Here is a 17,443-nt window from a genome sequence, read left to right on the forward strand (position 1 = left end):
AGAGGAAACTAAAACAAAACAAACATCATGAACAATATCACCTTAAAATTTTTATATTACTTGACACGATTAATTTCATAGTTACTTGTAACTTTAATATACGTCGACTAGCTGAGTTAGATTTCTTATTTTCTTTTATCTACCAAACTGAAAGTCTCAGTCTCACTTTGCATATGAGAGTTATATCTACCAATACTGTTAGTATTAGTAACAAAATCATTATTATAAAGTTCCAAGTGATACAATAATTTTTCATATTGCATATTTGAATTTTCTAATAACATCTATTTTAGAGGCATTTATTACCTTCATATCTACTTTATTTGGCCTATGTTAGGGCACTTATTACTTTCATAACTGCTTTATTTGGACACATATAAGATTGATTACAATGCTCATTTGTTTATCTTGCCAACTTACTTAACCATAAGTCAAATTTTTTAAATAGGGGTATACTAATTTGCTAGGAGAAATTAAGTATCCTTCTTTATATGTTGACTTTGTCACAATTTGTGGAATCATCCTTAGTGTTACCATGTTCACATCCAATATTCTTACCTTATAACAATCTCAGATGTTTTCTTATACATTAAAAAGAGCAACCAAAAAGGAATAACACAAAGCGCAAAAGAGGAGCAAACTGTATTGATTTCTTGCCCGTTAGAAGAAAAGTAAAAAAACAAAATAACTAAGAAACATTACTAAACATAGTAAAGCAATTATCCCTATGCTTGGAAATGACAATCCAAGAAGAAAAGCCGACAACTCATCTGAAGTTGTGTTCTTAATATAGGAGAATAATGCTGAAAAGGAATTAAACAAATTGGAGAATAATTTGAGATTAAGACATTTTCAATTTAAGAAAAAAAATGGAGAATAAATTAAGATGCCTTTATCCTGCTAACTCAGCTATATAGATCCTCCTACACCAATAGATTTGATCTCTACTATATCTTCATCTATATTTAGATGCATTTTATATTGTTTTATAGTTACTAACCAAGTCTTTTTTAGTCTCCCTCGTTCTTGATTAATGTGTGCATTTATCATGCTCCCACATAGCCTAATTGGGGTATATATTGGGCACTTAAGTGCATATTTATACCATCTTAAACATGTCTATGAGAGTTTTAGTGCAACCCCTACTTTCTCTCTAATATTCTGATTTCTTATCTATCCTCGTATATTCATACATTCCTCTTAATATTCTCATCTCTGCAACTCTCATCTTCTACTCGTGAACTCACTTCACAGCACAACATTCAATTTCATATAATATAGTAGATCCAACCGTCATTTTATAAAATTTCTCTTTAAGTTTAAGAGATACCTTACTAACGCCCTCATCCATTTTAATCATCATACTTATATTATATGAAAACATCTCTATCAACTCCTCCATCCTTTTACAAAACGGATCTTAAATACTTAAAAATTTTCAATTATGACTAACTCATCATCTCCTATCTTAACAATTATCTTGTTATGTCTACTACTATTAAACTTAAATACCATTATTTTATCTTTACTCTATTAAGCTTACAATCTTTAACTTCTAATGCCTTCTGCTAATATTCAAACTTAGCATTTACTTCTTCACGTGTCTCATCAACCAGAATAATATCATCTATAAATAGCATACACCATGATAATGTATCTTGGATGTGTTAAGTGAGTTTATCCATACCTAATGTAAAAAGATATGGACTTAGAGTTATTCCTTAATGTAACCTTATTTTTATAAGAATTGTTTCGATTAATCCACCAGAGTGTTCACTCTTATCATTAAATCCTCATATATATCCTTATTGTCTCAATATGCATTACATTAACACCTTTCTTTCTAAAATTCTTCACATAATTTCTCTCGGAACTTTGCCATAGACATTTTTTAGGATAATAAATATCATGTATACATGTTGCTTCTTTTCCAGATACTTTTCAATCATTTATTTAAGAAGATGTATAGCTTTTATCACCAACCTTAGGTATAAATCCAAATTGATTTTCAATCACCTTGATCTCTTTTGGTAATTAATTAGGAGACAATTGTATTATTAATTATGTTCCAGTGTCTCTTTCCCTAATTTAGATTATTTGGGTCTACAAAAGAGGTCCATAGTCCATGTAATTGCCATCTTGCAAACTTCTCACTAGCTTTACTCTATGTTAGAGTTCCTCTATGTGAGGTTCATTTGCTTATCCATCCATCGTGTTACATCACTTGTGAAGTATTCTCACAATGAGCTTCTTTTCTTCTAAAGATCTAGCAATTTTTCATAGTTGACCTACACCAGATCTTCAAAGTACAAAGATCTTAGATTGATATTTTGGATAAGCAATCAAGTTAGTTAAACTCTGCTCATGTAACAAGGTACAAAAAGGAGAGACAAAAAAAAACATGTGAATTACTCTCTCAATCCCTATGTCTATGTTTTTTTTTCATTTTTTCTTTCAGGTGGTCTCTATCTCTCTCAGTACCAAATATGTTCCTCTTCTAAAAATTATCTATTCCAACATTTCCTTCTCCTTATCCTTTTTTACTCCTCTCTCTTCATGCACTTGAAGTATTCAAACAGTACACACTCCGCATACTCAGCATGTTTACTTGTTTTTAGGAAAAAATGGCCCAAAGCAAAATTATCACACAAATAATTAATGCATGCATGCAAGATCCACCCCCAATCAATTTCAACATATTGATTAAATTAGTGATCTGCCCAGCATTAAAGTTTAAACTGTATAACCAAACAATTAATAAATAAAAGGTGAATGTAATTGAAAAATCCAGGAATGCTAAAGTGCAAAATCCTGTGAGATAGAGAAACTTGAGAGTAATTAACACCCCAGCAACATCATAACACAGCCATCCTTGCATGAAAAGGCAAGTTAAGGGAAAATATGTTATAAAAGAATTAGGAGAAAAGAACATTTTACCCCTCCAATATCAGGTCCACCACGTTTACTGCCTATCGCATCAATTTCATCAATAAAGATTATTGATGGTGCATATGATCTGGCAGTTGTAAAGAGATCCTTCACACGAGCTGCTGCGACACCTACAAACATCTGCCAACGTAGAAATGTTGAGTGCAAGCTACTTAAGCATGAATTGGACCTGGTACTTGGGGAAGGAAAACAGAGTAATAACTGACAACTGAATCTAAACATGAAGGAGAAGCATAGGCAAACCAATGACCAAAACAATGTGAAGCAAGTTGGCAACAAGAGGCAACGAGAAACACTTTCTCATGAGCAAGGCTAGAAAACATGTCAAGAAAATAGTCATGACAGGAGCATAGGAGCACTTGAGGTCTGATCAATCACTGTCGTGTCTTGTACAATATAGTTGCTGAAAACAAAAAAGGCTTAAGCAGATATTTTTCAATAAGAGATTAAGCTTTTGCAACAAGCGGTTGTATAGTCTAAAACCTCCAATGAGGGATCCAAACTCAATGAAAAGGTTAAGGTTTAGAATAGATCTTGAAACCATGTAAAATTGTATCATGCATGAGTCTGGATTAAATCATATTTGTTATAAGGCTAGATCATCACCTACAAATCATGTGGAAGCCAACAACACACAGGTATCCCAATTTGCAAGGCTAGGCTAGGAGATCAAGTGACCATCATCACACCAGATAAATACCATGAAAAATAACAAAAGATTCTTCATTGTTGTGTGGCAGCACATAAAAATGTTAGTTCATGATTAGAAGATGAAGATTTAGTAGATAGAGCTGTGGTGTTAAGGTTACAAAAATAACTACAACAACCAAGCCTTTATGCCACTCAGTGGGATAAGCTATATGGGATTCTTCTACATCATTGGGAGCTATGGTACTAATGTTGAGCTTAGGGAAAAAAAAAAAGAGAGATCCTAAATGACATAAGTTTTTATACCCCTCAAGAAAAATAAATGGTCATATAAAAACAATGGGGAAAACTGGAAGAGATTATTTATACTTGAATATAACAGCTGATTGAAAGAGTCGACTAGAAAATTAATGTATGTGACTAATGCAAGTGGAAGGTAGGAGTCATGGAAGAATTAGTCAAAGCTAGTCAACTAGATTGGGACATCTGGCCGACCAACAAGTTAGTCAACCAATAGGTCAGTCCATGGTTTAAAATCTCGAACTGTATCGGAGTTTCAGTTTATGACAGGAACGATACGGTTTAGGTACCGTATCGTGCCGTGCCGATATGGTTTTGGTACATGCAAACAACAAAATAAAGAATCAGACATCACCTCAACAAAATCAGTTCCATTGGCTGCAAAGAATGGGAGACCTGCTTCACCTGCAATAGCTTTAGCCAGCAGAGTTTTTCCTGTTCCAGGTGGTCCATGTAGTAAAACCCCCTTCGGGCAATATATACCCTTATCTTGAAATGCCTCATCATTTTTAAGGATTCGCACAATTTCTTGTAATTCCATCTTTATATATTCCTGTCCAGCAAAATCATTGAATGTGACACCTGTAGTCTCTTCAGCTGATATAAATTTTGCCCTGAAAAATGAGTAAAGATGTATCTAATCAAGATTTGATTTTCAGTAAATAAGAACTTGCACTTCATGTAACACCATAAGTATTAACAGGACTTAACAAAAATCTTCATAATGTAAACTTTTTTTTTAAAATTAGAGCTCGATAACTAAGTTATTGTTTTCAAATGTCATAAGTAGCATGTCTGCTAATTCTAGGAATTGACACTTCAATAAATCATAATTATTCAATAAAAGGGAGATGATCTTAGCATGTCTTTATTTGCAAAAACAATCTTCCAAAAGTTCTAGTGACTTGGCCATCTATGTTTATCAGTACACGTGATACTAAAAGGAATAAACATGTTTCCACTTACCGACTTTTGCCCAAAGATCCTAATGCACTGTGCCTACGGGGCAACAAAGGTCTAGCTCTTTTTTGTGGTTTACCAAGATCACAAGGAATCAACTTTGAATAAACTGGTCTCGTCACACTATCAACCCACTGATATACAGCAATTGAAAGGGCAAAACGCATAGACCACACAACAGCAGTCGCTATGGTCGAGTAGACTTCAGAGGATAAAGAATCCACATTAATGACATCTACATTTACAAGTTGCTGATGCAATTTATTCCATATAGTGTTCCACCCATCAATTGGCATCCGATCAACAATATGGCGCTGATACACAATTTCTCTGTCTGAACTTTCTTTCCCATCTCTTTTGTCTTTGTTATAAGGTAAAATCACTGCAGAAAGAATGCACCATAACCAATTAAAAAAACAAAACAAAGATATATGCAAGTATATTTAGGGTTTAGATATAGCAGAAAGAATGCACCTTCTTCATAAAGCAAAACTTAGCATAAATATTAAAAATAATACTGAATCAAAATGGATATGTGATCAAAGGCCTAGATATAGGAGAACTGTGACATATAACAAGTTATTGTGCTGAAGAAGGGAGAGGCTAATCTGAAATTGTGACATGAAGAGGTATCAAAGAAACCGTATAAATAAGAATCTAAGTCAACCAATAAATTGATGGCAAAAAGGAAGATATGGAAGAGGCTCCCTGTCCTTAATATCCCTTCATAACAATAAAAAGACTAGTTATAATCTTTTATTTAAATGTGCATGCAACCACCCGAAAACGCCTATGTGCAACAGGAATAACATTAGCAAATTCTCAAGGACTATTAATTTTATCAGTGACGTCATCCCCAAAGCTTAAGATGTTAGGAAAAGTCTAATCTTTTCCAAGTAAAATTTGATTGGATCACCACTTCAACAGACGCTTAATGACCCATAAAAGCATATCAGGCAGGCACTGAGCAATGCAACACATAATTTGGAAGCCACAAGGACTATGAAAAGAAGGGAGGTATTCTGTGTATCTGACACAGCCTTTAAGGTTCACATGGTTAAAAAAGGAAGCTTTCAAAGATCTACTCCAAAAGCTAGTGTCTGTATTGGAGTCTATAAGAAGTTGTGTCGTTGGTTGTATCGCAGTTATATGCATTCGGTCAATTAAAACTTTCAGTTCACCTATTTCAGCCCTATCTACTACCATAATCATAGGAGAAGATTTGTGTTCAAAGTTTCTGATAGCCATGTGTAGTATACGAAAATGGATTAAACTAAGGCTTGACGAAGGTTTTTAACCAAGTATTCAGAAATTATTCGAAACAGCTTTTTGGTCTGGTCTGCATAGCACAAAAAAGGTTATAAAGGACGATTATTTGTGTCAGTAAATCCTTCAGTAACAATTTTCTGCATTGATATGGCTTAACACATCAGTCACAAGTGGCAACACATCAGCACAAGTAACGAGACTAAAAAGGCTTATAAAAAAAAAGGCAGTCCGGTGTACGAAGCTCCCGCTCTGCGGGTCCTGGGGAAGGATTCATTATACGCAGCCTTACCCTGCTTTTTGCAAGAGGCTGTTTCCATGATTCGAACCCATGACCTTTTGCCCTATTTAGTGGCAACAACTTAATAGGCTTATGGCATACCATATTTGCAAGTTTGTTTCTTTGATGCATTTAATTTATTTAAAACTAAAAAATTATCAATATTTTAAAAATCCACCTGTTATTGAGGCACTGAGACCATGTTTAGGGCATCATATGTTAAATAAGCATGTCAATTAATTATCATGATAGAATATAATGGCCATATTTCTTAAGAAACATAAATATTGTTAGTAACAATACTTATGTCTTTACCTAATAAATATATTAAAAAAAAATAAGACAGCCCGGTGCACGAAGCTTCGGCTAATGCAGTCCCTAGGAAGGGCCTATTGTACATAGCCTACCATTCTTTATAAGAGGTTGTTTCTGAGACTCTTCTAAGTCACATGGCAGCAACTTTACTATTATACCAAGGCTCTCATTCCTAATAAATATATTCAACTAAAATCTAATATACTAGCTAGTAGCAATAAGTAAAACATGAAGCATCAGGAAAATGTTTCAAAAATGACAAGCAAGATTGGTAATTTAATGTAAATAAATTACAAGTTGTTAGCTCCTAAAATTCTCAGTCATTCTTTTGATTTAGATAAATGATATAACCTGTCATTTGTGCGTAACCAAATTTTATACATGAAAATGTTCCTGAATAAATTAATTTGGCTCAAAACCAATAAATTGGATCGTGTTGGCCAATTCTAAAGTATTGATCCATGCTAGAATTTGCCCTCTGATGGAATGATACAATTTCAATACCGCACTATGTCAACACTTGGCACACTTTGGTTGATGCCGAAGCATACCAAGATCAACTTAGATTGAATCATTATTTCACCAGGCGAGACAATTAAATGACACATCATTCCAATAATTAAGACACATTGAAGCAAAAATGAGTGAAAAACATTTTTAATTTAGTTATCTAAGTGATATAGTCTTATTAAATATAAAAAAATCTAAGTCAAAAAGAACTAAAGTAAACGTGATATGCAATGATGAGATTTCACCAAAAGATTGTGAAGCCATTATATACAAGAAAGATTAAACTTGGAGCGTCCTTTCTTAACTCATTGTAGTGTGACTTCAAGTATTTGAGTGCATCCTCCAAGTGATGGATTATAGGCCTTGAGGGTTGCACCTAGTTATCAATTAAAGTTCATGTGTCCTCCCATTAGACTCTAACTCAAGCTTCTTCCTTTTTGACATTAAGCAATTGGTTAGGTGGTCGCACAGCCCTCACTCATTGATCATAGTATCAACAATGAGCATTACATCCTTTGACTACTATCTTGTTACATGGGAGGTATCAATGGAAGTGTTCCATGACTTGAAAGTTAAATGGATAATTCTACCCAAATCACTATAAATCATACTCTTAACCTGTCCAAAGGCCAATTTTGGTTGCCAATTCTCAACTTTGATGAAGGACTATGCCCACACTATGTTCACCCACTAAGAGAAGAATCAACAACCAGGAGACTCCTATGTCAAATTCTGCATGAATCTTATCTCTAGAACGTTGGTAATTAAGAGACAACTAACTGCATGATCTAATATAGCACACCAACATTTATTGCATATCCAATATATGCTGTCAGTTAGAATTCCATCAGTACAATCACAGTCTCATTTCCTTTGAAACCTTAGCAATAATCTGCTGCCTTTAGTAAACTTGGAAAGTTTATGAGAAAGATAATAATTTAAGAGTTTTGGTAGCTGTAGGAGCATATTCCAAAAATCTCATGCCAAGAACCTTGTAAAATAACCAAATCTTTTTTGTTCATTTCATTCATATAATATAGTTATTCTGTATAGTGTTCCATACTATTGGCTTATTTTTTTTCTTCTTTAATCTCATGCCCTGGACATTATTCCTGTACTCATTTTGCCAAATCAAGTAAAAAATACAGTTTATGACATATACTTAACAAAATACAACGTTGAGATAGATGTATCAGTTCAATCAGCAAAAAGATAAGACAGGCATGTCCATATGTGCACTTTCAGTTACTGCTAGTTAGTTCAGATAAAAGATAAAACAAAGGGAAATTTTTACTTTTATCTTCATGGCCTACTGAGCTTGTTTGTCAAAATTGGTATATGTATCTGGAGCCAATGGTCAACATACATAATTATGGGTCATCTGGATAGGTAGGATTGGTAAAATAGGAATCATTAAGAAAAATAAATAAAATAATTTCAAATGAGATAACAAATTGTGTTCAATCATAATAAGGAGGTGCATTCATCAAATATCATATAATAAATATCACTAAATATCAATAATAAATATTAGAACTAATAATACATATACTTTCAAACTATTAGTAATGTCATATTATTATTATCCATTAATATTATCATATTATTATTTTTATCATTATTTGAAAAAATAATATTTTAAAACTACTAGGTAATAGTAGATTATACATATTAGATCTCTAATATTGTTTAGGAGCATTAAAAAGGTTAAATTATTGATATCATGAAAAACTTAAGCATGGTGAGGTTGAAAATTTAACTTCAAATTAAAGAGAGTGAGAAAGATTCTACTGCCTTCTCATGCATGTTTACTAGGATTAAACAGGATAAAACTTCTTGCTAAAACACCAGGTTTATTAGTCACCCTAAGACACTCAAATATCAACCAACCGCATCCATTTTCACTCTCAATATGGCCAATTTTCAATTGTTTCCATCTATTTCCTTGAGGAATATAACTGATCTCTAAGTAATTTAATCTGAATCTTGAGTTTGTCCAAACTTATCCAACAATTTCAATGGGATAACCAATCTCCTTATAAAGATCGTATAAGCTTTTGCCCATACCAAGAAAATACAGGTGATCCATATCTATGTCATCTGATCTTTGACAACTATGCCAGTGACACCCTATTAAGAAAATGTAACCCAACTCAAATCGGGGAATAGATAAACAGATTATAGTAAATTCCACAAAAGATCATAAACATAGTGACAAATGGCATTAACAAGAACAAGATAAAGATATATTTAACTAACACACTGGTAAGAAAATGTGACCAAACTCAAATCAGGGAATAAATATACAGATTTTAGTAAATTCCACAAAAGATCAGAAACTTAATGGCAAATGACATTAACAAGAATAAGGTGAAGAGATATTTAACTACTGACACACTGGTCAGAAAATGTGACTGAACTCAAATCAGGGAATAGATAAACAGATTTTACTGAATTCCACAAAAGATCAAGCACTTAGTGACAAATGACATTAACAATAGCAAGGTGAATATATATTTAACTACTGGCACACTAGTAAGAAAATGTGACCGAACTCAAATCAGAGAATAGACAAACAGATTTTAATGAATTCCACAAAAGATCAAAAATTTAGTGACAAATGAGATTAACAAGAACAAGGTGATGATATATTTAACTACTGACAGGCAGTAAGAAAATGTGACCGAACTCAAATCAAGGAATAGATAAACAGAATTTAGTAAATTCCACAAAAGATAAGAAACTTAGTGATAAATAACATTAACAAGAACAAGGTGAAGATCTATTTAATTGCTGACACACTGGTAAGAAAATGTGACCAAACTCAAATCAAGGAATAGATAAACAGATTTTAATAAATTCCACAAAAGATCAAAAAATTAGTGACAAATGACATTAACAAGAACAAGGTGAAGATCTCGTAAGAAAATGTGACCAAACTCAAATCAAGGAATAAATAAATAGATTTTAGTAAATTCCACAAGAGATCAGAAACTTAGTGACAAATAACATTAACAAGAACAAGGTGAAGATATATTTAACTACTGACACACTGGTAAGAAAATGTGACTGAACTCAAATCAGGGAATAGATAAATAGATTTTAATAAATTCCACAAAAGATCTAAAACTTAGTAACAAATGACATTAACAAGAACAAGGTGAAGATATATTTAACTACTGACACACGGTAAGAAAATGTGACCTAGCCAGGAATAGACAAACAGATTTTAGCAAATTCCATAAAAGATCAGAAGCTTAGTGACAAATAACATTAACAAGAACAAAGTGAAGACATATTTAACTAATGACACATTAGTACGAAAATGTGACCTAACTCAAATCCGGGAATAGATAAATAGATTTTAGTAAATTCCACAAAAGATCATAAACTTAATGACAAACGACATTAACAAGAATAAGGTGAAGAGATATATTTAACAGCATCATTAACAAGAATAAGGTGAAGAGACATATTTAACAACCGTAAAAAGTTAAAATTATTAAGACTTTACATTTGATATTGAACTAACAGAACACATTTTTTTCAGGAAAAAATAACAAATCACATGAAGTTGACTATTAGCAGAAGCAGTGTAGGATCGAAAAGAATTTAGATATCTCCACAATGATATGATATTGTCCACTTTAAGCCTAAGCCCTCATGGTTTTGCTCTTGGGCTCTATCCAAAAAGCTTCATGTCAATGAAGATATCTTTTTCTTATAAACTCATGATCTTTCCCATGTGTTTTCAATGTGGGACTATGTTTGCAACCTTGCAACCCCAACAATCCCCCCCCTCAAACAAAGGACCACATGCTTCCCACGTCCGATCCTCGACCCACCAGGTCTTCCTGCCTCTCGGTCCACCCGACCTACTAGGACTTCCTTGCCTAGCCACAACTAAAACTTCCTGCCTGGTATCTGGTCCTCTTGATCCGAACATAGGAGCCCTCACTTTCTTTATTCGAGGTCAATATTGTATCCACATGACTCAATCAGACCATAGCTCTTTTGCACAGTCGACGATTAAACCTTCTGGTAGTCCGGGCTCTGATACCAATTGTAGGATCGAAAAGAATTTAGATATCTCCACAACGGTATGATATTGTCCACTTTGGGCCTAAGCCCTCATGGTTTTGCTCTTGAGCTCTACCCAAAAGGCCCCATGCCAATGGAGATATCTTTTTCTTATAAACCCGTGATCTTTCCCATGTGTTTTCAATATGGGACTATGTTTGCAACATTGCAACCCCAACAAGCAGGGGATGCATTAATGGCATAATTAACAAAATCATCACTTAAGCCAAAGAGAAAGCCATTAAAAAATAACACAAGGGTTAACCTATATTAACATTTATCTAGCATGATTAGGGAAGAAAATGTCTCAAGATCCAAAATGAAAATGAATCTACTATCTCAAGTAAATAATGGGGAAAAATAAGCTAAGAATGACTCTTCCAGCCTCAAAATACAACGAAAAGATAGAAACCAAATAGGATAAATTTCATACCAGAGACGGTCTGTCCAAAATTTGAATACTCCATGAATTGGACATTGTTTGAATTAAGTAGCTTCAAAAACTCACTATATTCGATACTGTGAGAGTTCACTGGATCCCATTCTGTTCCTTTCAATTTTCCCTGCAAAGTCAGTAAAGACCTACTCCAAGAGGAAGCCAATACAAGCTGCCTCTCAAGTTGCACATTTGCTTTATTCTCAAACTTTTCCAACTTGTCAACGCGTTGTCGCTCTGAATCCTTCAACTTCTGAAAAATTGTTCCAAAATATTCTGAGTAGTAAGCATAAGATATCAACAGCTTGAGAGGACAAATAATCTCACAGATTCAAAAAATACACAAAAAAACATTATTCTGGCAAACTCTATCTGTTAACAGAGCTTCCATTAGGCTGTTCAAGGTATCTAGATTTTGTATGTTCACTCTGCTTGTTGTTAAACAACCAAGTCTCAGGATCTGTAGAACAAGATCAGACTATTTTGCTAGGCAGAATTCTAACAGTCCAATCATTGTTTTTCTTTATTTGTAGAAGGTTTCAACTAGAATCTAAGCCATAACTTCTCAATGTCCAAACTTAAGTAACGCAAGTGCATATTCCTAAGCAGCAAACGATTGTAATTTCTTCAAGTAGGTTGGCATATGTGATCGAAAGTGGCATACAGTTATAACTTGCAGTATATAAATAATCACTAGACGATTTAAAGAGTACAATAAATTAAATAGCATAAGCCCCGTTTTTTGCACAAGGATGTATGCCGCACTTTGAACCTACAGAAGAAAAATGATAAATTTCAATTTGGTTAGACTTTAGACGACCTAATATAAACGCCCTGCCTCTCTGATCAATTCAACATCATCATAAACATCTGGCAACAATTGAACTTATGGAAACAATGGCTTTCCAATCCAAATTTGAAAGGAAAAGAAACCGAAAATTGGAAGCCAAGGTGTTTTCAAGTGCTCTTCACTTCCTACTTCGTCATGAGTTTGACGCTCGAGGTGAAGAGGGGGGAAATTACAGTTGAACGTAAAAGCATTCTTCTTACGGCACCTCGAAAACCTGCTGCAACTCGAGATTCTCTCCCTCTGTTGCTGCTTCGTTAACCGGTAGTTCACCATCACCTGTAGGAGTTATGTTCGTCTCCAAGCTTCGAACACGGAAATGAGCAACATCCACCGGGACGGTAACAGATAGGTGCTTCTTCAGTGTCTGGCGCCGGAGATTGGTCGTCAGCAGGCGGTAGGAAGGAAGGAACATAGAAGAGGAAGGCGAGAAGCATGAGGCAGAAGGCAGTGTCGGCGACCAAGAAGCCATCGCGTCGCCGGCTTATCCGCCGCGACCTGAGACGGCGATACCAGGCCCAGCAGGGTTTGTTTATCTCTCTGCCTTGGGCCAGTTTAACAGGAGGGCGGGCGCTCAGATAGGGCATGGACTAAGTTGACCCATTTTTACTCACGTCGGCCTGAGCACAATAGTTATGGCATACTTGTTACCTGCGTGAAAAAAAATAAATAAATAAATAATAGACATAACAATTGTCAGTTCTCTTGTCAATGTATCACATACAAGCGTCCTTTCAATTTGCATGGATCGAATCTTAATTTTCGATCGATTAATAGATATTTTTTTTTAATAGAGAGTTGATCTCAAAATCAAGACTGATTAATCATCCGTTACAAATGTTTTCTGATTTACATAATAAAATGAAAATAAAAAAATAAGATATATAAGTGTTTATTTTTTTACACAAATTTAATGTGTCTGATTTATCATAGTCTTTTAAACTATTACAAGAACTTAAATAGAAATTCAATTTATTTAGCTTAGTGTGAAATTCATCACCCCGTTTAATGGGATAATACGTAGTTGCTGTTGATAGTTGGTTCAAATAAAGATTTTGTTGAATGTACTTGACTTTTATAAGAAGGCTTTTTACAAAAGGCATATTAAAAATTCTAAAATGTCCAAAAGGCCCATATTTCAAATTTATCATAGAGCCTGCTTAATTTTAAAAATATTCCTCCGTAAATTAAAGTAAAAGATATATTTTTTAGGCTAAATAACTTTTAAGTCCTCTCTATTTTCTATCAAATAACAGGTTGTCTCTCTATATTTAAAAAATAATATTTAATTTTTATTAAAAATAAAAAATAGTAAATGATCAAAGCAACTCATTACTTTGTTAACCTAAACTTTAATTTTGAATGTTAAAATTATTCTAATTGAAAGACCCTTACTAAAAGATAATCTCAGATAAAAATTGAAAAATAAATTAAAAAAACTCATTTGACGGTTGAAAGCTTAACCTTAACCAAACATGATCTATGTTTAGGTCAAAAATCTCACTTGTGAAAAAAAAAATCTCACAAAATTCATACATATACTAATATAAACAATAAAAAAACAGCAACTATAAACAAGATAACCATGCAAAAACTCATTCCACCACCCTCATCAAATCAAAAAAGTGTCATTTTTATTAAATTAATGAACCAGAATCAAATGAAGATAAAATAAAGTTCATTAAAAATCTTCTCATCATCAAATGTGGCATACAATTGAGTAGAAGTAAAGTATTAGTGTGGCAAAATTACACCAATACGCACATCAAAGATATTACAAAATTCAGAAAGAAAGTTTATAGGCTATTGTGGCAATAAGATTAGTGCTCAAACATCTTAATATACCACATTAATCCAAAATCACTAACATCTAATAGATGTCAACTACTATTTGCATATAGAAAAATGATGGAAGTGGGTTCTTCTGGTGGATGGATGAAATAGAAAAAGAAGCACAAGACTTCAACAACTTCACCTTCCAAAACATTCAGGTTAAGGTTAAGCTTTCAACAGTCCTATTGGATTTTTTTTCCATTTTTTATCTAGAAGTCTGAGGTTATTTTTCAGTAAAGATGTTTCAGTCAGAATAATTTCAACATTCAGAATTAAGATTTAGGTCAGCAAAGTAATGGGTTATTTTGATCATTTACTCTTTTTTTTCCTTTTTAACTTCAGGGCAAAGGGAGTTAAGTGTTATTTTTTAAATACAGGAGGACAAACTACTACTTTAATAGAAAATATAGGGGGCTTAAAACTATTTAGCCTATTTTTTATTTAAATTGAATGAATCAACTAAACCTCTATATATATATATATATATATATAAAATACGAGTTTCTAATACAAAGACTCTTGTCTCTAATAAAAAATTTTTGAGTACCTCCTTTAGAGAGCTGGCTTATGGATATTGTAATCGAGAACAATTGTTGAAGATAAAGATTACAGGTTTGTTTCTTACATAACTTACAGGTATATCTCTTATCTAAAGATGGATAATAGCTACAAAAGAAACAAGGAATGTTATCAGTTCCTGTTTTAAGTATCCACTCATGTGGACAGTTAAGTTCTTCTGTAGGCTTTGTACTGTGTTGTTTAAACATTAAATTAATGTCTAGAAACGGAACTTCATCCCATAATTCTTCTAGACTGTCTAGTGTATCATAAGGTATGTAATTTCGACTTTCAGGATGCAAGTTATACTGCTGGTATGAAGGTTGCAAGAAGGAGTTTACAAGACTATAGTTAGAAGGGGGAATAACTTCTTCTACGTCATCTACAAAAACAATAGAGTAGACGGAGGATGTGTCAGAAACATCTGATTGTACTTCTACTGAATCAAAATTTGTACAGGTAACTAGTTTTGCTTCTCTGGTATATAAATTTTTTTTATTTGGGCAGGCAAAAGATAAGTGACTTGGTTCATTACAAGCGAAACATGTGATGGTATTAGCATACGTCTTATTTGGTTTGAATTTTCGCACATGTTTTTCTTTATTTAGATAGAGTTTCTTTTCTCTACTTTTTTCTAACATAGTAGGTCTTTTTGGGTTTTATTGCCTTGGGCCTTGATACCGATCTTTTGGGTGTTCTTGATGAATGATTTAGTTTTGGTCTAGGTTGGGTGAGACCATATTGTTGAGGGGTATATATTTGGCTACAAAATCCATATTATTGATTTTTGAGTTGTTTTTGTATGTGGATATAGGTACATTTTTCTTTAAGTATGAAAATAATGTGTTGGATTCTTACTCCAATGTTATCGTATTGCGGTGCTACATTCATATCTGTCCAGACCTTATGTATTTCCTTTCCTAAGTCTCCTGGAAGTTTGCTAAAGAGTCTTTCTCCTAGTTCTGGGTTACAATAGTTTCCTGATACCATTGTTAATGCTAAGAAGTCATTACAAAAATGTTTAATCCAGTTCCAACTAAAGAGTTGTAATGATTCTAAATCACTCATAGCTTCTCTTTGTCTTATATCTAATCCAGCATTAGCGTCTCTGGCGGTAAATAACCTATGAATTGTATAGCAAAAAATGAGTATGTTATTTCCTTGTGAGGCCATCCTGACTACTTTCTCAGGATATGTAGTTTTATAAGCTTCCCATGTTGCCCTGGCAATATCGCTTAACTAATTTTCCCCTACCCTTATCATGTCTTCTCCTATTTCTATGTCTAGTTCGTGTCTGGCTTGATAATCTCTTTTAACAGAGACTATCCATTATTCTAAATAAGTATCATAAAGTTGTGGATCATTGTATTCTCCAATATTTAATGGGACCAAATTTTTGCCAAAATAAGTAATTTTAGATGGTCTCCTTCTTTCGATTGTTCTCAACAAAAGATTATTATTAGTATATGGGGTAATCTTTATTCTTGGAGGATGTCCTTCTCCATAATCCATAATTCTCATAGAGCTTTCAGGGTGTATCTTACTTGTAATGGTTATGGTCTGAAATTACTAGTACTACTAGATTCGGCTGGATTAATTAGATTTACTGTTGAAAAGTAATCTTGCTTTTTAGCGATTATATTATGGTCCTCATCAAAATATAACATCCAATCAGGCTCTAATTTATGGTGTAGAAGGTCAAAGGTTTCTAATTGTTATAAATCTTCTTTAGTGAAATAGGTAGCTATTTCAAATAGGATGTAAACATATTTATTTAGGTCATCATAAAATAAATAATTATTCTCATCACTGTTGTTTATATATTCTATGTTCATTAAGTTCATATTAGTTTAATCTTCTTCATGATCTTCTTCTTGTGATGTTGAGGGTTTGTAATTATGAAATCTTACATTGGAGCTACCGTGTCTATCTTTATAAATAATGGATTCCGTTTGTTGTAAAGTTTGTGGTTTAGTGCTTAGCTCTAAATTAAGAGTCCAATCTAATCTGGCAAGTAAAGTAGATGAAAAGTCCATAGGTTTGAGGAAATAAATGTCTTTTGTAGTAAGGGTCTCAATGATATTAATAATTTGGACTTTAAAACTATTGTTAATATTTGTCATTATTTTTCCTAGAAAGATTATGTCTATTTGGATATTATGTCTTAAAAAATCTCCATACCCTTTGGCCTGTACTGAAATTTTAATATGTTCTATAATGTTTGGGATTGTCATATTGAAGTTTGGACAGAAGTAGGTAATTCCCAAATTGCTATTTATATCTACTTCATTGAGTCCAATAACTGCCTTATCATTGTTAGAAAATCTTGAGTTGTAAAGAACTAAAAATACTTTGGCTCCTATACTCTTTCTAGTAAGTCCTCTTAGGCCAAATACTATTAGTCCTAGATGTCTGTAGTGGTGTTTTCTTTATAAAAGTGTTCGTGCCGATTCTTCGGTTA

At 33.2% G+C, this 17,443-nt stretch overlaps 1 protein-coding gene across 1 annotated transcript in view; it reads right to left on the reverse strand.

Moving 5' to 3' along the window:
- Positions 1 to 13,172, reverse strand: part of LOC122017836 (probable inactive ATP-dependent zinc metalloprotease FTSHI 4, chloroplastic) — a 51,990-nt gene extending 38,818 nt beyond the window's left edge. The window contains exons 1-5 of the mRNA XM_042575542.1: positions 12,800 to 13,172; positions 11,742 to 11,997; positions 4,864 to 5,239; positions 4,253 to 4,511; positions 2,938 to 3,069 (exon numbers count right to left, since the gene is read on the reverse strand). Of these exons, the coding sequence (XP_042431476.1) occupies positions 2,938 to 3,069; positions 4,253 to 4,511; positions 4,864 to 5,239; positions 11,742 to 11,997; positions 12,800 to 13,063 (1,287 nt within the window). The 5' untranslated portion in view covers positions 13,064 to 13,172. The remainder of the gene's footprint in view (positions 1 to 2,937; positions 3,070 to 4,252; positions 4,512 to 4,863; positions 5,240 to 11,741; positions 11,998 to 12,799) is intronic.
- Between the last annotated feature and the right edge of the window lie 4,271 nt (positions 13,173 to 17,443).

Source organism: Zingiber officinale, chromosome 8B (assembly GCF_018446385.1).
Source record: "Zingiber officinale cultivar Zhangliang chromosome 8B, Zo_v1.1, whole genome shotgun sequence".
In the NCBI taxonomy this organism is placed as follows: Eukaryota; Viridiplantae; Streptophyta; class Magnoliopsida; order Zingiberales; family Zingiberaceae; genus Zingiber; species Zingiber officinale.